The 24622-nt window shown below is 46.7% G+C and overlaps 2 protein-coding genes across 4 annotated transcripts in view; one reads left to right on the top strand and one right to left on the bottom strand.

Annotated features, from left to right (window-relative positions):
* LOC135975968 (glucose 1,6-bisphosphate synthase-like) overlaps positions 1–24622 on the top strand; it is a 316498-nt gene that overhangs the window by 124310 nt on the left and 167566 nt on the right. The gene's annotated exons all lie outside the window — the stretch shown is intronic.
* On the bottom strand, positions 9450–24427 carry LOC135975974 (coronin-1B-like). 3 transcript variants are annotated; one of them, XM_065570165.1, is made up of 4 exons: positions 22320–24427; positions 20881–21465; positions 20331–20450; positions 9450–12661 (listed from the first exon to the last, which is right to left on the bottom strand). In XM_065570165.1, the coding sequence occupies exons 2-4, from the start codon at positions 21136–21138 to the stop codon at positions 12596–12598; spliced, it is 444 nt and encodes a 147-aa protein (XP_065426237.1). In that variant the 5' UTR covers positions 21139–21465; positions 22320–24427; the 3' UTR covers positions 9450–12595. The 3 variants fall into 3 exon arrangements, 2 of the variants coding, with proteins under 2 accessions (XP_065426237.1, XP_065426236.1); XR_010593200.1 differs by lacking the exon at positions 9450–12661 and having other exon boundaries at positions 16709–20450; positions 22701–24427; XM_065570164.1 differs by lacking the exon at positions 9450–12661 and having other exon boundaries at positions 16710–20450.

Here is a 24622-nt window from a genome sequence, read left to right as displayed (position 1 = left end):
ATGCTTTTTGCTGGTAAAAGGAAGAAGCCTGGATTGGACTTTGAGGTGCTGAAGCGTAACGGAGGCATCAGATGGTGAGGACATGACCTGAGGGTTATGCTGAAGGAGCATGAGACTAAGAGACATCTGGACTATACAAGAGAACAAGATCATGTGAACAGTAACAATGTAGAAGAGTAAGACACTGGCAAAGATTAACAGAATACCCGAATAGTAAATCTGGCTCAGAAACGCTACAGAAGTGAGTGAAGGAAATGACTCAGCTGACACCTCCAGAAAGAAAATCATCTCAAAATGTCTGCAGAGACTCTTGGCTTTGAATCACATGTAGAGTAAAGAGGATTACAATGTTACTGGGTAGAAAATCATCAGTCAGCCATGCAATAGTCCCCCAGCTCCTCCCCAAAGAGTCCTCAGCATCTAAAGAGAAAAAGGCAGGAAATGAGGGACTGCTATTGGCAACTCTGGTCCCACCGAGCATGGAGTGAGAAGCCAGGTGTGAAGGCTGGGCAGTTAAATGAGAAGTCACGTTACCTCAGTTCGATAATGATGGCCATGGCCTGGAGCCGTATGGTGCTGGAGAGAGAGTCCCGGGGTTCTTTCTTAATCATCTCCTGTAAGTCACAAAGGGGCAAACATAGTAAATGAGACACAAGTGCTCCCAGCATCAGTCCTACTCCCTCACACATTCATTGAGGAGGTTATACAAAGCCCTGGCATCACAGCTAACTCTGGAGGCCTCAAAAAAGGCTAAATTAGCCACAGGCTTCTCCGGAGTCTCCAATAAATCCCCAGCTAAAAGAACATCAGATATTCCAAAAGTAACAAGGAGCCCAGCCAAAACCCAGGATCTTCCTTTCTGATTGAAGAGCTCCCAGATCATGAAGCTACTCAGCCAGTGGTGTTGTCCAAAGGGATCTCATCCGTTTCTACCCAGCCACAAATTCACTCACTCATGTCCTCATCCATCTCTGTCCACTCATCTCCTACTTCCCACCAACTAGCATCCTCTCTCTGTCCATTCACACTAATATTTCCAGTCAATCAGCACTGACCTCAATTTTACACCCTGAAATAATTGCTTCAGTGTATACAACAAAGTTCTTTACAACTCTCCAGATTCCATGGACCCTAGCGTGGGTTTAGCAGCTAAGTATTCTCCACAGTTCATCCATCTTTTCCAACCAACAACACGGACCCTGTGTATATTATTTACTCACCACTATGGCTCCTGCAGTGTCTGATGCAAAGTTGTGAATAAAAAAGTCAGGCATGTTATGCCAGTCGATGCTCTTGCTGAGAACAAACAAGAGTCTTAAGAAACATTTTTTCATAATGAAATCCTACACCAAAATGAGAAAAAATATATATCAGGGTGAAAGGGATTTAGATAGAGAACATCATCGGGTAGAATATTCTACCTTCATTCAAAACCCCTCCACACGGAACACCTGGTAGATAAATTAACAATGTTGCAGAGCAATGAATAGTCAGGATCAGAAATCGTGGTGAGTTGAGGATGATGATGTATCCGGGCAGCACCTACAATATACTGGGCTCTGTCTGCAAACAAAGGAAGACACAGGCCCAGCTCCCAAGAATTGACAGTCTAAGAAGGGTTCTGATGGCTTCCAGCAGAATGTTGGCTTGTGTAGGACCTGACTGTGTGAGCTACTTGTTCAGAGAAGGGTTGGATCAAGGAGAACAAGCAGAACAGCAAAGGGACTCCATGTGGAGGACTCCACACAGGGCCTGTTTTCTGTAGGACAAGTAGCCAGGTGTAGCGTGACCATGTGTAATAAATGAAGGGGGGGCTCCCTTTTATGAACACCCAGCCAGCCATTTAGCTATAAAGTCCCTCTTGGTGGCTGTTCTCTGCTTGCTTTACCTGTAAAGGGTTAACAAAGTTCCCCAGCTAAAGGAAAAGGAGTGGGCACCTGACCAAAAGATCCAATGGGAGGGCTAAAACTTTTTAAAATGGGGAAAAAACTTCTCTTTGTCTGTGTCTGTTCTCTGGAGATGGGACACGGAGCAGCAATTCTGTGTAAGGCTGGAACCAGGTATGAAAATTCATCTTCCATACCGAGAAAAATCATTGGACAGGGAATGTTTAACTAGACGCGATCAGGTTTATTTCTTTATTTTGGCTTGTGGATCTCCTCTGTGCTAACCCCAGATACTGTTGTTTTGCTTGTAACCTTGAAGCTGAACCTCAAGAGAGCTATCTTGATGCTTAATTTTTCTAATTGTTTTCTTTTAAGATCTAGCAAAAAGCCTAAGTTCCAGATGTACTTTCTTCCTTTTTGTTTTTAACAAAATTTACCTTTCTTAAGAACAGAATTGGATTTTTGGTGTCCTAACAGGTTTGTGCATGTTGTTTAATTAGCTGGTGGCAACAGCAGATTTCCTTTGTTTTCTTTCTCAGCTCTTCCCCGGGGGGGAGGGGGGGGTTAGGGGACGGGATTTGAAAGGGCTTGAGGATACCCCACAGGGAAGAATTCCCAAGTGCTCCTTCCTGGGTCAAGGGTTTTTTTTGCATTTGGGTGGTGGCAGCGTTTACCAAGACAAGGTCAGAGAAAAGCTGTAACCTTGGGAGTGTAATACAAGCCTGGAGTGGCAAGTATTGATTTTTTAAATCCTTGCCAGCCTCCACCTTCTGCACTCGAAGTGCCAGAGTAGGGATTCAGCCTTGACACCATGTGTATAAGCGACAAAGCTGGACCCATTTGTTTTGTCAGTGAAGGTCTAAGGGTACGTCTTCACTACTTGCCGGATCGGCGGGTAGTAATCGATCTATCGAGGATCGATTTATCGTGTCTCGTCTAGACGCGATAAATCGATCTCCGAACGCGCTCCCTGTCGACTCCGGAACTCCACCAGAGCGAGAGGCGGAAGCGGAGTCGACGGGGGAGCCGCGGCCGTCGATCCCGCGCTGTGAGGACCCGAGGTAAAGCGATCTAAGATATGTCGACTTCAGCTACGCTATTCTCGTAGGTGAAATTGCGTATCTTAGATCGATCCCCCCCCCCAGTGTAGACCAGCCCCGAGAGAGGAGCAGTCGCCAGGGGAGACCTTGGGTGGAAATGTCTCGTCCTTGAGTCCAACGGATAGTGTGAGGCAGGGGAGTAGCCAGGCAAGAATCTACTGAAACTAGCACAGAGTGGTGGGAAATCCCTGCAAATCAAGGATACCACCAACAAACGGGGCATGAGATCACCAAAGAGTTTGTGGGATGTATCTGGAGAAGGCACCTAATCTGTATAATAGGAGAAAAGCATTCAGAGGCTGGATTGTCTGGAGTAAGTGAAAGAAGAAAGGTTGAGTGCTGTAGGCAAAGGGTTTGAAGAGAAGTCAGACCCTATGTGATAAACCTTCTGGGATGTCCCAGGCTGGGTCAGGTGGGACGGACAGCGTGAGGGGACATTAGTTTACAGATTAGATGGAGAAGGTTTATACCTCTTTGTTACTATTGAAGTAGTCAACAGTGTTTCTCCATGATTCCAGCAAGAGCATGGCTCCCTCCATAGCACAGCCATGCTGCTCACGTCCACTTTCATCCGCCTCCCAAATAGTCTCCATGCACAAGATATCTGGGACTAATAAGAAAGAAGGAATGACAGAAAGAAAGAAATTACTACCATTGCTGGTTAAAGGGGAACGAACGCACTCTGAGGTGTCATTCATGGACTGATTGGTGCCCAAAAGACAGTTCATTTAAACCAAAGAAAGGACACGGTCTGTCTGTCTTGGGGTTGTATACTGCTGCCCATCACCGTGGTATCTGGGTTCCTTCCAGCTAAAATCAATGAGCAATAGCGAAGTTCCTAGTGGAAAGCTTGGCGTCATTGGCACATCTCCCTTTTTGGGGTAAGATATCTCTGCTCTGGGTAGGGTTATCTTTTGTTTGTTGGCTTGATTGGTTTGATTCCCACCGCTTGTTTTGAATAGGGCTAGACATCTATATCCTGCTTGAGCAGGGGAGAAGTGAAGGAAACTGTGATGCTGGTGAAATAAGCCACTGACTCTCAAAGCAAGAGAGATTGGTGTGATCAAAATCAGAATCAAATTAGGGATTCCTTAAAAAACAAAAACAAAATAAGAGAGACCCAGAATGAGGCTCCTTTGCACTTCTATGGAGTTTTTCAGTGGAGGATCTCCAAATGGCTTTTAAAGGTGGGCCGGTATTATTACCACCATTTTTATGGCTGGAGAATCCATGGCACAGGGAGGTGAAGTGACTGGCTCAGTCAAACAGCAGGTCACTGGCAATGCTGGGAATAGAAGATAGTTCTCTTGACTCCAGTCACATCCTCTACCCCCTTTATTTCTTGGATAAATGTTATTGATTCATTACACAATAAATATCTTGTGCTCTCCGGTTGGACATGAATGAACACAGACCCAAAGAAATACCAGGACTCGCTGTACTGTATAGGGCCAACCAAATAATAGATTTGTCCGATAGCATGAACATTAGCCAGCCAAATATGGCTGAATAGGACTGGCTGATGCTCTTGCAATTAGGATTCAGTTCACATATCCTGCTTTGCCGCCGTCAGCAGCATGGGAAAGCAGCTAGGAGCTCGTGATGGATGGAACAGCCAGGATAACATCCTCCCAAGGGAAGTGGTGGAAGCCCCATTGCTTAAGTCTGTGGTTTTCAGGTTGGCCACTTATTCAAAGTCAAAGAATTTCACCTTTACACTCACTATAAGAGTTAGAAATGTGTCATTGCTAACAACATTAGTCCTACAGAATTCACCTGCACGTGTGTTGTGAGAGGTTGGCCAAGAATATTTGACCTTGAAGGGTAAAGGTGTGCAGGGAGTGGGGGAGCAAGATTATTTTTGCTTTAGGTTATAATACAATTTTCAGTGCCTCCTGACTCCCTTGATTGCTCTGTGGAATCATCTGGGGTCAAGACCCACTGTTTGAGAAACGTTGGCTAAAGACATTTAAAACTAGACTGGACTAAACCAGGGCTCAGCGTGGGATGGGCCGCGGTGGCCTGGCATATTGGCTTCTTTTTTCTAATGCCTTTTTGTTCTGCAGCATCTAAGCTTTCATTGAGAAACAATGTAAGTCTCTAGCTGTTATTTAAGATTTTTAGTACAGTAATGCCTACGGGCTCTCCAAGAGCAGGGCCCTATTGTGGAGAGGCACCAGCTGGGCCCAGAGTGAGTGTGGGGGTGTTTCCTTTGTACACTTCTGGGTGCAGAGGCGCGGCCACACCTAGGCCCCATTTTACTCCCTCCCCATTCCTCCTTATGGTTCCTGAGAGAGATGTACCTGCCAGAGCAGTGGAAAGAGGCCTTAGTGTAATGAGAACCAGGCTCTAGGATCCAGAAATAGGACTCCCATTCCAACCCAGGTATTGGGCTAGTCAGTCATCCCTAGTGTTGTATTGTTCTGCCTGCTCCAAGCAATGACTTCACTACAAGGGTAAGAAAGAGAAGGGAGAGCAGTGTGTGGTGGAGAGAAATAGAAACTGCCCTTCCTCTTCCAGCAGCCAGAGGTTCCCAGAGAAATACAGGCTCTGGGGGCATCATCACCTCCACCAGTGCTGGAGAGCCTTAGAAATACAGGGGTCTGACCGTCACCCGGGTCTAGTGTTTGTATCAGGGCTTGTAAGTATTGTGTTCACACTGGGGATGGAAGGACCTCACGGAGATCCAGCATTTACCAAACTGGTCCTGATTCAGGAACACTGTCTCCTGTCATTCCAGTCTCTGGGAGATTCCGGGATGCTTAGTACTGGGACTGATTACTGCTAGCTCATTATTTATTTGCCAAGCTCCAGCAGTGATCTCTGCCCCCCGTGCAGAACAGAGGGCTGCCCTCGAGCTGCATGCAGACTCAGCCATGGAAGAGCGCCGTCCACCCACTAGCAAAGCCATGCGGCCACATCTATTTGTTCTCCCCTCCTCCACTTTTTCCATGTTTTCCCCCCCACTCTTTGTGCCTTGTCTTCAGTTTCCCCTAAGTGGAACACAAACCCAAGAGCCTTTGGGATCACTGCAAATCTTTGAACACATGGGGGTTGAGACTGAGTTTACCTCCCTTCATTCCCACCCCTTAGCGCATCCTTAGCCTTTCCTTTTACCTGTAGTGACAGTTCGGGGATATCGCGTCTTGCCTCTCTTTGCTTTTTGGCAGATTCGCTTTAGACACCTTAGGATGGGCCCACTCTGCTTAGGAACGACCTTGGTTGGGCCATCTTGAGTATCTTCTCGAGCCAGCTCCGGCTCACGCTGACTCCCACTGGAATGTTCCTCTCTTCCCAAGGTGGACGTGCCCTCAGCAGCCGCGTCCTCCTCCTTCTCCTCCCTTGGCAAGCTGTGCACGTCCATTCTGCAACAAGTCAGGAAGGGGGGCCAGTTTTGTTTCAGTCGATCTTATTGTCTGTGGGACAATTTCCAGCCTGAAGCTAGTGAGAATGTGTGCGTCGTCCTCCGGCTAAAAATGTGAGCCACAGACAGCAGAGCCCGAGAACTGGGGCCCAGATCCTCAAAGGTATGGAGTTTCCTAACTTCCATGGAAATCAATGGCAGTTAGGAGCTTAAATACCTCTGAGAATCTGGGCCTGGGACCCTGCACCCCCTGCCAATCCCCCCACCAAGTGTATCTCTACACTTGCAGCTGGGGGTGTGATACCCAGCTCGCATACACATATTCGCACTGGCTTGCTAAAATAGCACTGTAGCAAGGATAGCATGGACAGCGGTGAGAGGGGCTAGCCACCCCGAGTACAACCCCACCCGGACCGTATGAGTACGTAGCCCAAGCCACTGCCTGAACTGTCGCAGCCACGCTGCTATTTAACACGCTAGCTTGATGACAGCTAGCGCAGGGATGTCTCCTCAAGCAGGGAATCGCACCCTGCTTGGTCCTGCCTCAGCGTAGGGGGCTGGACTTGATGATTTCTTGAGGAGCCGTCCAGCCCCACAGTTCTGTAATTCTACAAAATGAGAAGTAGCTGGGGCCAGATTAAAGGTTGGTGCCAGAACCTCAGTTGAGAATTGCCTTCCTTTTTAACATGTAAATGCTCAGCTGTAATGAATCTAGTTCTTTTAAATACAGAAATAAATCCTCGACTCAAATTAGCAAAGGTTTGGGGGTTCCTTTTGGAACTTTGTTGTTTTAATAAAGTCAATAAATATACTCAAAACTATGCAAAGGATAAGCAGTGTGGTCTAATGGTTTGAGTATGGGACTGGAAACCAGAAATAGATTTCTCATCCTGGCTTTGCCACTCACTCACTGTGTGATGCTGGGCAACTCATGTCCCCGCCCCGTGCCTCAGTTTCCCCATGTACCAAAAACGGATGATACTGACCCTTCTGTACCTCCCAGGGATGAGGAAGTTTACTTAGTTAATGTTTGTAAAGAGAAAAGAGGCAACAAAACTAATCTGACACAATGACGGCACCAAGAGTGGAATTATAAAGCACCTAAAAATCCAAACAAATATATATGTATCACAATATTTGCCAACCCAAAATTCAGTTCTGGTGCTTCTAAAAAAACCCACATTGAACACTGTCCATCGCATACGCGTTTCATTTGAATAACACATTTGTTGAGTCAGATCCGCAGCTGCTGGAAATCAGAATACTTCATTCAAGTCAATGGAGCTGTCGATTTATAGCAGCTGAAGATCTGGCCCATAAAACCCAACACATTTTAAGCCCAAAGTTTACTTGCTTTAGAAGTTGGGACTCTTAACTAATTTCACAATCATTGGTTTCCTCCAATACTTGAGCTATGAACAAAGATGGAGAAAGAAGTTCACAAAGCTAAGATTACAGGCTTGATGGTCATCAATCAATATCACAATATACTTCTTAGTCTAGTGGGCAACACAAAGTTTAGCTGTATTCAAGATATCACATTGTGCTCCAATATTACTTAAATCCTCTGTCAAAGATTTAAATTTTAATCTACATGCTTGCGCTCAGGGGAGGCTCTAGCTTTTTTGCCGCCCCAAGCACGGCAGGCAGGCTGCCTTCGGCGGTGCGCCTGCGGGAGGTCCGCCGGTCCCGCAGATTCGGCGTACCCACCGCCAAATTACCGCTGAATCCACGGGACCGGCAGACCTCCCACAGGCGCGCCGCCGAAGGCAGCCTGACTGCCGCCCTCGCAGCGACCGGCAGGGCACCCCCCGCGGCTTGCCGCCCCAGGTACGCGCTTGGAGCGCTGGTGCCTGGAGCTGCCGCTGCTTGTGCTCCACTGGAGACAGCAGGAAAAATTACAGCTCTTCACATTCATTGCAAAATTTCATTGCACTCTCCAAGGCTCTGGATTTTAGTGGGATGTAAGAGGTACATGACTTTTTGCTGACCCTCAGCCCGGGGGAGAATTGCACCCCCAAAAGCATTAAAGAGCATGTATATGTATCTCCTCATTCCTTCCTAATCCTGGAAAATTTTAAACATTGAAATGGGCAGCGCAAAACCAAAATGATCTGCCATAGTGGGGAAAGGAAATGTTATTCTTCATCCAAGATGGAGAATTATGGAGAATCAACTTGAAGGCAGATTTTAAGGGCCATGTCTCGAGCCCAATTGCTGCCTCTCATGCCAGCTGTGAGGGTGAGGCCACAGAATGGGGATCAGCTTCCCTAAATCTCCAGGAACTGAAGTGGAAATCCCCTACTGTCCATTCTGCACCTGGAGGAAATAATGCCACAGCAAAGAGCCTCTCCTTTCCACACTCTGCTGCCGGGACAGCAGGAGCCATCTTTTTATTGGGCCTATATCTGGGCCTGATCCAAGCCCATTGAAGTTAGTGGGCGACTCCCCTGATTGTGTCCTCTGGGGTCTGTGCGTATGGAGCTCGTCTACAGATGAATGGAGGCCTGGAACAGAACCCACTTCCTTTCATTCTCCACTTCAGGGACAAGGACCCTGTGTGAGATCCCAGAACAGGGTCCCAGAGAGGGATCAGCGGAAAAGACTCCCAGAGGGGGCAAGTCTTTCTAGGGATCTCAGTGATCTCCGGAAGTCCCTGCTGGGTTAATGAAATATAACCTTAACATGCAGCCTTATCAACTCTGGAGTTATTCCCTATCTGCCACAATTTTTACAGCTGAACTAAAGAATTGAGTGTAAGAGAGAGGTAGGGCACAAGTAGCCCCTGATCAGACAGCTGGATTCCCTCCTGGATTCTGTTAGGATGGCACTTTTCATGCCAGAGCGAGAGAGACATAAAATGGAACAAAAGCCCAGATTCTCAAAGGTATTTAGGCTCCTAACTCCCATGGATTTCAGTGGGAGTTAAGTGCCTAAATGCCTTTGAGGTTCTGGGCCAAAAAAACAAATTTAATTTGGTGACCCTTTTCAAACAGAATTTAAGCAAAGTGGGTCTCTGTTGGTCAGAGGTAGGACAGCCATGGGGAGTAAGAAAGCCCACTTACTTTTTCCCCCTCAGTAACAGATTAGATCTTGGATCTGAAATCGACTTTAGCCAGCACAATACCCAGCCTCTCCTTCTGTCCAAGTAAAAGCAACTGACACTGAGGGCCAACTGAGCCAGTGTTCAAATCACAGCATAGTGAGGTCACACTGCAGCACTTATGTCATTGTTGCCATGAACACGGGCGGGTAATAAAGGAAGGACCAAGGGTTGTTAACCATATAAGCGACATAAAGTATTATGGAGGTGCCTGGTGGTGACTCCAGTTAAGGTTAAGGTTTTGTCTAAAATGGGGCATAAATTCCTGCTTTTCCCTATGAGCAGGTGGTTAACCAGTATGGATTAACCTTTACTCTGACCTTTACTCAGTCAGGGAGTTAGGCACATAAATACCTGCAAAACTCTGGGCCCAACTGCCACTCAGAACTTCCCCTGAAGATGGTGGCCTCATTGGTTCTAATTGTCGACATTCCTATGCTGCTCATAGACATTGAGGATGCTCCATCCAGCTGGATGGTGTACACAATGATACCATCCAAGTAGAAGAAACATCTGCTTAAGTCATTAATCTCTGAGAGGCAGCAGGTCCCTGGGTCATCCCAAAAAGCTGAACTGAACTATAATGACGCAGCCCAATAGTGAAGGTTATCTTTATGCAGAACTTCCGTAAGAGAACCTGGCAATATCCACTGGGCAAATCCAGAGTAATGGATTCCTGAGCACCCCCAAATTGGTCCAGAACATCATCAATCTGTAGGATTGGCGGTGTATGTTTTTTGTAACAGTATTTAGCTGTCTAACAACCCCACAAAAGCAGTGTACTTTATCTTCCCTTGTGACTAGAAAAACTGGTGATGTCCATGAGATGGCCAAATCACTCTCTTTTTGACCTGTAACAGGTTTTCTACTGTCTTGGCACAGCTGTGCAAGAGGGTCTCTGTTTATGGGGTGTACATCTCGATGTATCGATATAGTGCTGTCAAATGAGCCCATCCCAGCTTGCCGCTAAGTCCTATAATTAAGATGCCTTTGTAACTAGACAAAAGGATATTCACATCCTCCAAGGGCACTGTTGTATCAGTCACAGAAGATTAAATTGATACATTGGTGTTAGTGTGTAAGGAAGGTGTTTGGAGGAGGCCATGGGGAAGTAGCCCAGGGAGTTGTAGCTGTCATGCAGCTGTTACAGGAGGCACTATAGACAGCTGCAGTCCACAGGGCCCTGGGCTAGAACCTGGAGTAGAGGGCGGGCCTGGGTTCCCCCCAAACCTCCCAATTGATCTGGACTGTGGGTTCTTCCAGAGGGGAAGGTCTCTGGGCTGTTCCCCAACTCAATGGTGAATCTCTGAGGCAAGAAAATCTGCCAATAAGCGCAGGACCCACCAAGATAGAGGAGGAACTTTGTCACACCTGGTACATATCAATTTCTTTGTTAAATTGATGACTCATATAAGCTTGCAGCGTCCAGTGGGCATAACTGGAAATTGCAAGACAGAGGTTCCTAGGGTTGGGTCTGGGGCTGGAGATATTGGCTAGTGTCATTCGGTTGCACGATCCAAGCAGCAGCTTGCTAAAAGTGCTCACTCATGTAGTTGGGAGCAGGTTACATGCTAGATGTTGTGCCTGAACAGTCCAGGAGTGGGGGTTCTCACAGCAAAGCAGGGTAAGGCTGGTTCCCAGAGTTGAGGATTGGAGTGACCTAGCAAATCACCGGTCCAGATAACACCATGGGAACGTTACACATCCCATCACAGCTTCTATAAAAACAGATATCACATAGAACTAAATAAGATCATTATTACAAAAGACAGAGAGAAAACAACACAGGACCTCAAGCAAAGTTATTGCAATACTAGATTGTATCTTTGTATAATATTTATTATATAACAGATGCATGTGTGCTGTATGAGTGCCGCATACAAACATAAACAGCTCTATTCATCTTTGATATAACTGATAAGTTAATGGACTCAGTGTTAAGCATCTCTATATAGCTGGGTTTTCCTTGAAAATATAGCAGACCCTCCACACATCTCTGAAGATATATGGCAATACAGGCTGTATATCAGAGGGGCGATTCAGGAGGAAGCTTAGTAGTGAAAATCCTAGCTGGTCTTCAGGCCAATTGTTTGGTTTTAAATCTGATCTTTCATTTTCCACGAGAAGTTTCCAGCATCCGCTGTAAGGAAAGTTTGGCCTTAACTATGGTCTAATTGTATAACCCTCACTCACGCTGATTATCTAGCTAACTATTGGTTTTACACTACTGCCCATCACCATAGTATCTGAGTAGCTTTCATGTAAAATCAATAGCAACTGCAGAGTCCCTAGAAGACATCATGGAGTCTCTGGATTGTACCTCACTACGCAGAGTCCCACTTGTTTCAACAAGACAACTTGTTTAGTACAAAAACAATGAGGAGTCTGATGGCACCTTAAAGACTAACAGATTTATTTGGGCATAAGCTTTTGTGGTTAAAAATAAAATAAATCTGTTAGTCTTTAAGATGCCACCGGACTCCTCATTGTTTTTGTGGATACAGACTAAAACGGCTACCCTCTGATACTTGTTTAGTACGACACTATCTCTGTGAGTAAGTGCGGCACAACTGGTCTCCTCGTCGCAGTTTTATTTGTCTTTGGCTGAGAGTGCAGATCTTAGCTAAGTGCAATTGTTTCATATTTTTAACTCCTTGCTCAGACCCATCCTCCCAGATCTCAGGTGGAGTCATGTTAATGGTCACGATTAATATTTCTCATCAGTCATGGCCCTTGCTTTTCATCCTTTTCCCTGCCACGCATTCTTGCTGTTTTTTTGAAGTCTCCCAGGCCGATGTCCATTATCCATGAGGTGCCTGCCCTCATGTTTCTTCATGTTGGCTGATACTTTGTCTTGGATGAACTGGTTATGATGCCAGCTTGTCTGGATGACCCTTTAAATCAGCACTCCAACTCTAGAAAGTGCCAGACACACAGATGGTGGAACAATATTAATAATATCCATTTTTCCTTTGTTGCGATGAATTCATCCCAACGTCCTGTCCTTTTGTTTATTTATATAGGTTGATCAAAGGCACTCAGACTTCTGAGAGTACAAAACTGAAACACATTAGCTAAAGTAGCAAATAACAAATTGATCCAATGTTCGTTAAAGGACTGATCTAAAAATCCAGTAAATGTCTCAATAAAATCTGCACTCACCATAAAGATCCTTTCCTCTGATCACCATCACTTCCAGCAAATAAGTCTGCAATTGAAAACAGATGGGGCTTGCAGTGTGCCTGGAAGGTCAACAAACTTGGGGTCTGTCAAACCCGCTGTGGGAGGATCAGCCTGTTCACCCAGCGGGGGGTGGTTCTTAGTGAGGCAGCCTATTCCAGTACACCAACCATAGGACTAGGAGCCACCATGGTCCATCTGCATGACCCAAGTGTTCCCCTACACATGGAGAACCCTCAAGTGGCTGGTTAAACCAGTTTACAGCTGCTGTGTGTGGCTGGAAAGGCACAACACTCAGGTATATGGGTATGTCTGACATGACATGTCTAGTAGCCCCCTCAATGTACCAGACAATGTACAAACACCTGCAAAAAAGGCATGCTCCTGCCTAGGAGATTATGACTCAGACCTTCAGATCAGTGCTGCTCCATTGAAGCTGAAGATGTGGCCCATTATTCTTATTTTATTTCTGTTTCATGTGTATTTTCCTTGTGTATCATTTTCTGCTCATATCAGGGCTTTCATCATCTCCTAGCCTCACAAAGAGCCCAATTATGCCACCTTCTACTACATCTGTCACATTCATTTACTACATTAAGTAGTAAATTACTCTGTAAGAGCCCTGGAGGGCCTGATTCAAAGCCCATTGAAGTAACTGGAAAGACTCCAAAATCATGTTGACTCTTCCCCAACAAATTATGTTCATCTGGGTGTCTGACAATTCTGTTCTTTACTAGAGTTTCAACCAGTTTGCCAAGTACTGAAGTCAGGCTTCCTGGCCTCTAATTGCCAGAATCACCTCTGAAGCCCTTTTTAAAAATTGGCGTCCATTAGCTATCCTCCAGGCATCTGGTACAGAAGCTGATTTAAATGCTAGGTTACAGACTACAGTTAGTAGTTCTGAAAATTCACATTTGAGTTCCTTCAGAACTCTTGGGTGAATCCCATCTGGTCCTGGTGACTTATTACTGTTTAATTTATCAATTTGTTCCAAAACCTCCTCTAATGACACCTCAATCTGGGACAGTTCCTCAGATTTGTCACCTAAAAAGAATGGCTCAGGATTGGGAATCTCCCTCACATCCTCAGCCGTGAAGACCGATGCAAAGAATTCATTTAGTTTCTCCGCAATGGCCTTATCGTCCTTGAGTGCTCCTTTAGCACCTCGATCGTCCAGTGGCCCCACTGATTGTTTAGCAGGCTTCCTGCTTCTGATGTACTTAAAAAAAATTTTTTTTTTGCTATTACTTTTTGAGTCTTTGTCTAGCTGTTCTTCAAATTCTTTTTTGGCTTCCTAATTATATTTTGACACTTCACTTGACAGAGTTTATGCGTCTTTCTATTTTTCTCACTAGGATTTAACTTCCACTTTTTAAAGGATGTCTTGTTGCCTCTCACTGCTCCTTTTACTTTGTTGTTTAGCCACGGTGGAACTTTTTTGGTTCTCTTAGTATGTTTTTTAATTTGGGGCATACATTTAAATTGAGCCTCTATTATGGTGTCTTTAAAATGTTTCCATGCAGCTCGCAGTGATTTCACTTTTGGCCCTGCACCTTTTAATTTCTGTTTAATTAACTTCTTCATTTTTGTGTAGTGCCCTTTTCTGAAATTAAAGGCTACCGTGTTGGGATGCTGTGGTATTTTCCCCACCAAAGGGATGTTACATTTAATTATATTATGGTCACTATTACCAAGAGGTCCCAGCTATATTCACCTCTTGGACCAGGTCCTGTGCTCCACTTAGGACTAAATCAAGAATTGCCTCTCCTCTTCTGGGTGCCAGGACTAGCTGCTCCAAGAAGCAGTCATTTAAAGTGTCAAGAAACTTTCTCTCTGCATCCAGTCCTGAGGTGACATGTACCCAGTCAATATGGGACAGTTGAAATGCCCCATTATTATTGAGTTTTTTTATTTTTATAGCCTCTCTAATCTCCCTGAGCATTTCAGTCACGATCACCATCCTGGTCAGGTGGTCAGTAATATATCCCTACTGCTATATTCTTATTGTTAGAGCATGGAATTTCTATCCAAAAGAGATTCTATGGTACAGTTTGGTTCATTTTTTTTTTACTTCATTTGACTATGCTTCCTTTCATATATAGTGCCACACCCTAACCAGCACGACCTGTTCTGTCCTTCTGATATATTTTGTATCCTGGCATTACTGTGTCCCATTGATTATCCTTATTCCACCAAGTTTCTGTGATGCCTGTTATATCACTAACCTCATGCACGAGGCACTCTAGTTCACCCATCTTATAATAATAATTAATAATTAATGGAGATATCCCATCTCCTAGAACTGGAAGGGACCTTGAAAGGTCATCGAGTCCAGCCCCCTGCTTTCACTAGCAGGACAAAGTACTGATTTTGCTGCAGATCCCTAAGTGGCCCCCTCAAGGAATGAACTCACAATGCTGGGTTTAGCAGGCCAATGCTCAAACCACTGAGCTATCCCTCCCCCCATTATTTAGACTTCTAGCATTTGTATATAAGGACTTTAAAAAAACTGTCATTTTTTAGCTGTCTACCATTACATGATGTCATTGAATGGGACTCTTTTTCAATTGACTGTTTCTCATCAGATCCTACCTGTATTTTATCATCTTCCATCCTCTCCTCCTTACTAAGACATAGAGAATCTCCATTAATAGATCCTACCCTAAGGAATGTCTCTGTCCGAACCATGTGCTCCTCCACACCTGTCAGCTTTTCCCTAGCCCTTAAAATTAAAAAGGTCATAGAGCAGTTTTTAAACTAAGTGCCAGCAATCTGGTTTCATTTTGGTTTAGGTGGAACCCATCCTTCCTGTATTGGCTCCCCCTTTCCCAAAAGTTTCCCCAGTTCCTAATAAATCTAAACCTCTCCTCCCTATACCATCATCTCATCCACGCATTGAGACCCTGCAGTTCTGCCTGTCTAACTGGCCCTGCACATGGAACTGAAAGCATTTCAGAGAATGCTACCATGGAGGTCCTGGACTTCAATCTCTTACACTAGCAGCCTAAATTTGGCCTCCAGGACCTCTCTCCTATTCTTCCCTATGTCATTGGTACCTACATGTACCACGACCACCATCTCCTCCCCAGCACTACACATAAGTCTATCTAGATGTCTCGAGAGATCCGCAACCTTTGCATCAGGCAGGCAAGTCACCATGCGGTTCTCCCGGTCATCGCAAACCCAGCTATCTATGTTTCTAATGATCGAATCCTGCGTTACTATTACCGGTCTCTTCCTAATAACTGAAGTTCCCTTCCCTGGTATCCTCAGTGCGAGAGGATATCACGACATCATCTGGAAGGAGGGATCGTTTCCCTCTGCTCCAGTTGAACGTTCTCCTTCCCTGAGACTTTCATCTTCCTCAACAGCACAGAGGCTGTCAGACCGGGGTGGGGAGGGACAGGACTGTTCTACTGTGTCCCGGAAAGTCTCATCTATGTACTTCTCTGTCTCCCTTAGTTCCTCCAGTTCAGCCACTCTGGTCTCCAAGGCCCGTACATGGTCTCTGAGGGGCAGGAGCTCCTTGCACCAAATGCACACATATGCCACCGGCCATAGGGCAGGTAATCATACATGCTGCATTGAGTGCAATAAACTGGATAGCCCCCACTCTGTTGCTGGACTTCTGCCTGCATTCTCTTTCTACTCCTGCAGCTTGTCTACAGTTTCCATGGGGGAAGACCAGCGTTTCTCAAATTGGGGATCCTGCCAAAAAGGGAGTTGCAGAGGGGTCACAAGGTTATTTTAGAGGGGTCGTGGTATTGCCACCCTTGCTTCTGCGTTGCCTTTAGAGCTGGATGGATGGAGAGCGGCGGCTGTTGGCCAAGGGCCCAGCTCTGAAGGTCGTGCCTCTGACAGCAGCAGCACAGAAGTAAGGCTGGCAATACCATACCATGCCACACTTTCTTCTGTGCTGCTGCTGGCAGCAGCTCTGCCTTCAGAGCTAGGCTCGTGGCCAGCAGCCGCTGCTCTCCAGCTGCCCAGCTCTGAAGGCAACGCCGCCACCAGTAGCAGTGCAGAAATAAGAGTAGCAGTCCCACAGTCCCACTACAATAACCTTGCAAGCCCCCCCCCCCCCCCGAACAAATCCTTTTGGGGTCAGGACCTGTACAATTATAACCCCATGAAATTTCAGATGTAAATAGCTGAAATAATGAAATTTACGATTTTTAAAATCCTATGACCATGAAATTGACAATAATGGCCTGTGAATTTGGTAGGGCCCTACCCATATTAGGCCTTGTCTTGGTCTCTAATAGAGATTGCTTTAAACCCTGAATCGTGAAGTTTGCTATCCCCTCCAAAAATTATTATTAATCAAGATAACTCTGGCTATTCTTGTTATCCATATAAATGTCCAATCCTTTTTTGAATCCTGTTAAGTTCTTGGCCTCAATGACTTCCTGTTCCAAGGAGTTCCAGAGTCTAATTACACAGTGTGTGCAAAAGTGTTTCCTTTTATCAGCTTTAGATTTCCCATCTTTTAATTTCGTTGAATGTCCCCTTGTCCTTGTGTTATGGAGATAGGGGAAAGGAGTTCCTGATCTACCTTCACTAGGCCATTCATTGTTTAATAGACTTTTATCATGCCCACTCATAGTAGTCTCCTTTTTAAGGTACCAAGCCCAGTGTTTTCAATCTGTCTTCATAGGAGAGTTTTTCCAGGCCCTTGGTCCTTCTCCTCACCTTCCTCTGACCCCCCTCTAATCTAGGGCACAATCTTGCACTAATCTGGTCAAGCCACATCACAACCAGGGCTGTCAAAGTGTTTCTAAATGCATGATGGAAATTATAATGATGAAAACTAAGCTTTCTATGCCTGTATGTAAGTGGTGTCTCCCCCGCCCTGCGGTGCGTAATATTGCCAGAAGCTTGTCCATGCAATAGCCTGCACTGGGAAACCAGTGACGCTGGAAATGCCTGACAGAGCATTCCTTCTGGCATCTAAAGCTGTCAAAGATACTTAGTGGAGCAGGCTTCCCCAGGGAGTCGATGCATGGAGTGGCTATGCTGAAGCTGAGTGTGCCTTCTCAGCGGCCTTTCTTGCCCCTCTTGACTTGGGCAGTGAGGGAAAGTATTTGGTTCCAAGCCATTACGCATTGCCACTATTCCAGCGGTGCAGCTCTGCCCCCTCATACACTCCTCTATGTGAATCTCTTACCACCTGGGTGGTTTCTTTTCTCCTTTACCTCATCTCCTCCAGCGACAAAAAGAGGAGCCTCGCTATGGAACCCAGAACACTTCCCATAAGTGGGGGATTGCGGGGAATCCCAGGAGGGAGTGGCTTCTGCCTCTCCACCCCATCTGATTGCCCTGGGAGAGGGGAAGACATTGGGCAACAATTCAGGTGAGGGAGGGTGTGAAGGTTATTGGTGATGACAAGGAGATAGGAGGGATTACGTGGCCAGCTGGGTTTTAAGGAGGAATTTGCAGAAGGAAAGAGATTTCTAGTCCGATGAATCCAAGGAGACTGCTCTGTGCACAGGGGCAGTCTGACAAAAGGCACAGTGCAAAGAGTGAGGGGAAGAAGATAAACGGAGCAGGAAGGAAAAAGGTATTGTGTCACCTTTCCACATCATTGTGCCATGATCTGTAACAACCAACTCTGAATCTCCACCTATGTCTATGCACCTCAGTCATATAACCTACATTACCCCTCCCCCTGCCATTCCACTCCTTGGCCTCTTCAGCAGAGACTGGGCCTCATGCTGAACTGTGTGGTATTTGTGATGTGGACAAAATGGCCATTAAGAACTACGTTGATAGTAAGAGTGTGACTCATTTGTGACCTAAACCAAGTCTTCTTTCAGGTCTCCAGAGGTGCAAGGCTAGCACACTAGCCTACTGCACTATTTAGCTCCCTGTAAATACTTCTAGTCCACGTATGCGGCCACTGATTAAAGCCTAGATTAAATACTCAGTCACACTAACCTATCAAATGCAATTTACTCTAATGGTTAGAGCACAGGATTAGGAGGCAGGGAGATCCTGAATCCTAACTTCCTTTAACCTGAGGAGTCAGGGTCACATTCTGTTGCTGGCAGGGTTGCAGGTCTCTACGCGAGAGCAGAATGTAACTCACGGTGTTAAGCAAAAAGCAAAAAACCCCAGTTCTCCTGAGACGTATTGGTATGAGCTGTCAGGAGACATCTTCTCTGGCAGGGTGATTACCAGTATCTAGAAAGCAGATGCGACTGACTCACATGCCGGGAAATCATCCCAACCTTCCTTGCAATCTGGTGGCAGAATATTAACTGGTGGATTCAAACAGGACCTCATATATTCTGTGGATCTGTGTATTTAGGTCCCAATCCTGCTTTCAGCAAAGTCAGTAGGTATTTTGTCATTAGCTGCAGTATGGGGGCAGGATTAGTTCTTTGCTAGGCTGACATCAATAGCCCATCAGAATTAAGCTGCAGAATTCTAAAACTGTTTCCTAATCCCTCTGCCCATTACTATAGAGTCCTTCACATTTCTTAGAATATCAGGGTTGGAAGGGACCTCAGGAGGTCATCTAGTCCAACTCCCTGCTCAAAGCAGGTCCAACCCCAACTAAATCATCCCAGCCAGGGCTTTGTCAAGCCTGACCTTAAAAACCTCTAAGGAAGGAGAATTGCACCACCTCCCTAAGTAACCCATTCCAGTGCTTCACCACCCTCCTAGTGAAAAAGTTTCTCTTAATATCTAACCTAAACCTCCCCCACTGCAATTTGAAACCATTACTCCTTGTTCTGTCATCTGCTACCACGAGAACAGTCTAGATCCATCCTCTTTGGAACCCCCCTTCAGGTAGTTGAAAGCAGCTATCAAATCCCCCCTCATTCTTCTCTTCCGCAGACTAAACAATCCCAGTTCCCTCAGCCGCTCCTCCTAAGTCATGTGCTCCAGACCCCTAATCATTTTTGTTGCTCTCCACTGGACTCTTTCCAATTTTTCCACATCCTTCTTGTAGTGTGGGGCCCAAAACTGGACACAGTACTCCAGATGAGGCCTCACCAATGTCGAATAGAGGGGAATGATTACATCCCTCGATCTGCTGGCAATGCCCCTACTTATACAGCCCAAAATGCCGTTAGCCTTCTTGGGAACAAGGGCACACTGTCGACTCATATCTAGCTTCTTGTCCACTGTAACCCCTAGGTCCTTTTCTGCAGAACTGCTGCCTAGTCATTCAGTCCCTAGTGCCTAGTCTGTAGCAGTGCATGGGATTCTTCTGTCCTAAGTGCAGGACTCTGCACTGGTCCTTGTTGAACCTAATCAGGTTTCTTTTGGCCCAATCCTCTAATTTGTCTAGGTCCCTCTGTATCCTATCCCTACCCTCCAGCTTATCTATCACTCCTCCCAGTTTAGTGTCGTCTGCAAACTTACTGAGAGTGCAATCCATACCATCCTCCAGATCATTAATGAAGATATTGAACAAAACCGGCCCCAGGACCGACCCTTGGGGCACTCCGCTTGATACTGGCTGCCAACTAGACATGGAGCTATTGATCACTACCCGTTGAGTCCAACTATCTAGCCAGCTTTCTATCCACCTTATAGTCCATTCATCCAGCCCATACTTCTTTAACTTGCCGGCAAGAATACTGTGGGAGACCCTATCAAAAGCTTTGCTAAAGTCAAGGAACACCACATCCACTGCTTTCCCCTCCTGGGCACCGCTGTCCCCTGTATCTATTAAGCCCCCAGCTCACCGGGTCCCAGAGCGCCAGCTGCCGCTCGCTCATGCGGCAGAAGCCTGTGGTGAAGATCTTGCCATCAGCCAGGAAGATGGCACGCATGGGCCGCGCTCCCTCGTGCGCACGCTCCTTCTCCTGTAGGGAGGGGGACAGCAGGGTGAGGGACGGACTGACACACTCCCCCCCCCCCAAACCAACTGTTGCATGGCAAGAAGGGACCTGGGGCCACCCCCCCCCGGAACTTCAGCTCCACTGGGGTAAAGGAGTCAGGTTCACCCCCACCACCAGGGGGCAGTGACAAACTTACGCCCCATTGATGGGAGCAGCTGGTGCCTTTAAATACTCCCCGCTCCCCAGATCAGGCTTCTAACACCTCTGGGCCCCACACTCAGTCAGGGGACAGAATGGGTCTGCAGAGCACAGGAGGGGAGGGGAACCACCAGGCAATGCTGCCAGGGCGGGGGAGAACCCGGGGCCATCATGTAGGAGCTGGGGGTCCGGGGTCCAGGGTGGATCTGTCCCACCATCTGCAGCCCACACCGGGGAGCCCCAGAGGGGTCCGTACCGCCACGACCACCCCTCGGCGGGGATCCACGATGCGCACGCTCTTGTCCTTGCAGGCGGAGCAGAAGAGGCTCCCGTTGTGGCTCCAGCTGACGTCGTAGATGAGGTCGGGGTGCATGCTGTCCAGGCGGTACAGCTCCTTGGCCGTGCCCACGTTCCACACGATCACCACATTATCACAGCCTGGGGGGACTGGTCCATCAAACCCTGATCCCCAGAGACAGCTCCCCCCTTCCCCCAGCTCCTCGGCCATGCCCATGTTCCACACGATCACCAAATTACCACAGCCTCGGGGGGCGGGAACTGTTCCCCACCCCCACTGTCCACACTCCAGAGAGCATAAGAATGGCCACTGGGTCAGACCAATGGTCCATCTAGCCCTGCCTCTTCCTTTTGTTTGTGATGCACCCTCCAGTCCTTTGCTGGTTCATTGAGACAAAGCACAGATGATCTGACCGCAGATCAGATTGGAAGCTTCATTCAGAAACCAAGTGACATCAGTCCTCTTTGCAGCATGCTAGTCATTTGGCTGAGATGCTGTTACAGTCTGGGTTTAAGGTTGCACTGGGTTTCTGGAAACACATTACTGTTAGAGAGACAAAGAAAGGAACTGTGTTACCACAGTATCATTACCGTGTAAACTGAGAGGCACAGAATGAGCACGGGGCACGCAGGTTAAATAAATAATGATGAGACAAAAGGAGCACTGCAGAACAAGGGCATGGGTATGTACAGTACTGCTGACTCTGCTGGCATGTAATCTCTCAAGAGACCCACTGTGCTTATCTTGCATGATCTTGATTGCTAAGAAAACCTGAAGGTGGGAAGGGAAGTAGATGGAAACATTATGGGAGACCAATACTGAATAGGATTTAAAGAATCTGGAATAAACAATATACAGAGGGATTATAATGAAAACACTGGCCAGAATAAAAAAAAAAAAGTACCTAGTAAATTCAGGACCAGATTTTCAGCTGTAAATGTAAATCAGAGCAGCTTAATTAAAGTCAACGGTGCTATCCCAATTTACCCCAGAGGATGTAGGGATCCAGCCCATAATAATGATTTCCTGGATTTCACTAACTGATTTTGCATGTACAACTGAATTTTGACTAACGACCGTATCACTGTGTTGTTAATATGTATTACACTTATCGAAAAGTAAAATACATTTTAAAAACTTAAAAAATGATGCATCACTATTCAGAATGGTTAGTTATATGATACTGCTACCTTTTGGCCTAATTGTAGTCCCACTGAAGTCATGATAAAATTCCCATTAACTGAGGAACAGCAGTAAGCGCTTGTTCACTAGATCATATACTTGCAAATCCTGAAGTTTATTATTTTAAATGATATGTTAGCTTTCATGTTTCAAAGATATTATTTTCTCTGCATTTTAAAACAAAACTTTTTTTGGCCTAAAAGATGGTCACCTACCTCTTTGCAGCTGTCATTACACTACACACCATGGCCACTCCTAGCTTCATGACAACAAGGCCAGACCTCACATCCTCCTATTGCGAAAATGCAAGCCACTTGCCACCAAGTGGAAGGAGAAGCTTTAGAGGTGCTGAACATCCATACAAGGCTCCTTTCAGCCGGCCAGTCTCTCTTTTCATCGGAGTAGCTAGCAATAGGGTGCCTGGTACCAGAGTGATCCAAACCCACAGAAAGCAAGACGTCACACACACTCTTTTTACAGTGGCTTTGCTCCTTGGCAATTCCTGGTGAATGAGAGTTGGCAGCTGTATATTCTGCTCTGGGACAGACAGTCAATTAACCTTTACTTTCCCAACTACCCAGGCAGGCTGTACATACCTTTTCACACCAATTAGTCTCTTCATGTTTGTCTCTAGGGATGTTGCTTCCTTGGCCTTTCTCAGTTAATTGTCCCATTGGACAATGGACTTTACTGTTACATTTTCCCCTCATAGCTTGATTCAGCTCTACAAGTTTATCGTATTGCCAATCTCCAACATTCAGAACCATGTGTCTGACTCCAAAAATTGTAAAATTAGGTTAAAAATCATCAAATTTACAAAAATAATTCAACCTGAGCGGGGGCGGGGTGTGTGTGTGTGGAGGGGACATCAGTTATACTTTTCTTTTTGTGGTGGTTTAACTCCAGCTGAGGCACAGCTGGCAATGCTGCTGAACAAAGGGTATATTCCTTAGATGAAGGGCTTTTTCCTCACTTGCTGGGAGGCGGATGAGAACAGTCTATTTGGATCACAGAGCTGTTCTAGGGATTTGCAAGTAGAACAGATGACAGTGTAACTGGCAATAAATGCTCATTTTCCTTAGCTAGCAACTGGCTCCTAAGTGTTCTGAGCCAACATAAAAGGAAGGAATGATGAAGCAACTGGAGAGGATTTTCTTTGTTCATAGATGTGGCTTTTCTGGACATAAGAATGACCTACTGGGTCACACCCATGGTCCTGTATCCTGTCTTCCAACAGTTGCTGGTGCCGGATGGTCCAAAAGTAATGAACAGAACAGGGCAATTTATCAAGTGATCCAACCCATTGTCCAGTCCCAGCTTCTGACAGTTGAAGGTTTAGGAACACCCACAGCGTGGGGTTACATCCCTGACTATTTTGGCTAATAGCCATTGAAGGCTCTATTCTCCAGAAATTTATCGAATTCTTTTTTGAACCTGATTCACTATTCTTTCGGCTTTCACAACATCCCCTGGTGAGTTCCACATTTGGACTGTGCATTGTATGAAGTACTTCCTTATGTTAGTTTTAAACCTGCTGCCTATTAACTTCATTGGGTGACCCCTGGTTCTTGTGTTATGCCAAGGGGTAAATAACTTTCCTATTCACTTTCTCAACACCATTTGTGATTTCCTAGACCTCTATTATATCCCCCCCCAGACACACACCTCGATACCCAGGCTCAGGGCACCTGCTAGGCAGGCATGCTTGTGAGAAGAACAGCTATGCTTTACTTAAGGCAAACCCTTCTGCTTTCCTTCTTAAGTGGGATGGGCTCTTGGAATCCTGCCTGCCAAGCGCTGAGCCCACTCAGCTGCTCTGTGACCTGCACTTCCTGTCCTAAACTCTTGGCTAGTGCTCAGCAGCTGCTCCCTGCCCCAGAGGTGGCTGCACATCATTGCTGGTGTGTGCACTTGATTTAGTTGGGATTGGTCGTACTCTGAGCAGGGGGTTGGACCTCCTGAGGTCCCTTCCAACCCTGATAGTCTAGGATTCACTAGGCCCCATCCTGCTGCCATCAAGGTGGGGTTTCCCATTGGCGTCACTGGGAGCCGGAGAGGGCCATGGCTGCGTGAGATGGTCTCTGACCAAGAGGGGAACACTTGGTGGACACCCACAGTGGGTCAGCCCTAGCCGCCTGAACACTGGCGGCGTCCAACTCCGCGAGAGAGAGCAGGGACTGCCGGGAACTGGAGTCCCTTACTCTCCCGATTCTCCTCCCACATCTCGACCCGTGAAGGGAGGGAGAACTACGTTTCCCGTGGGGCACCGCGAGAGGAGCAGTACAGGGATGGGCACGCAGCAGCGCCGGCCGGAGTCGGAGGCGGGCGGGGCGCGGGGCCAGGAGTGCGCGTGCCGGGATGGTGCTGCTGGCTCTGGGTGGGCGTGGCCTGGAACGCGGCTGCAGTGACTGTTGGGGGCGGGGCCGGCGAAGGGGCGGGGCTCCGGCTGGTGGTGGTGTTGATAGTGCTCGGCTCGCGGAGCGCGCAGCGGAGGGACCGTTACCCTGAGGCGACGCAG

The sequence above is a fragment of the Chrysemys picta genome, chromosome 16, assembly GCF_011386835.1.
Source record: "Chrysemys picta bellii isolate R12L10 chromosome 16, ASM1138683v2, whole genome shotgun sequence".
Lineage (NCBI taxonomy): Eukaryota > Metazoa > Chordata > Testudines > Emydidae > Chrysemys > Chrysemys picta.
This window is presented reverse-complemented; position numbering and strand designations above follow the sequence as displayed.

What these genes read in the sequence shown, in the direction of transcription:
- LOC135975974 (XM_065570164.1), bottom strand. Translation starts at nt 21,138, where the DNA reads ATGGGCATGGCCGAGGAGCTGGGGGAAGGGGGGAGCTGTCTCTGGGGA. An exon ending in GCCGAGGGGTGGTCGTGGCG is followed by an intron (nt 20,451 to 20,880) that starts GTACGGACCCCT and finishes CCCTCCCTACAG; the next exon opens with GAGAAGGAGCGTGCGCACGA.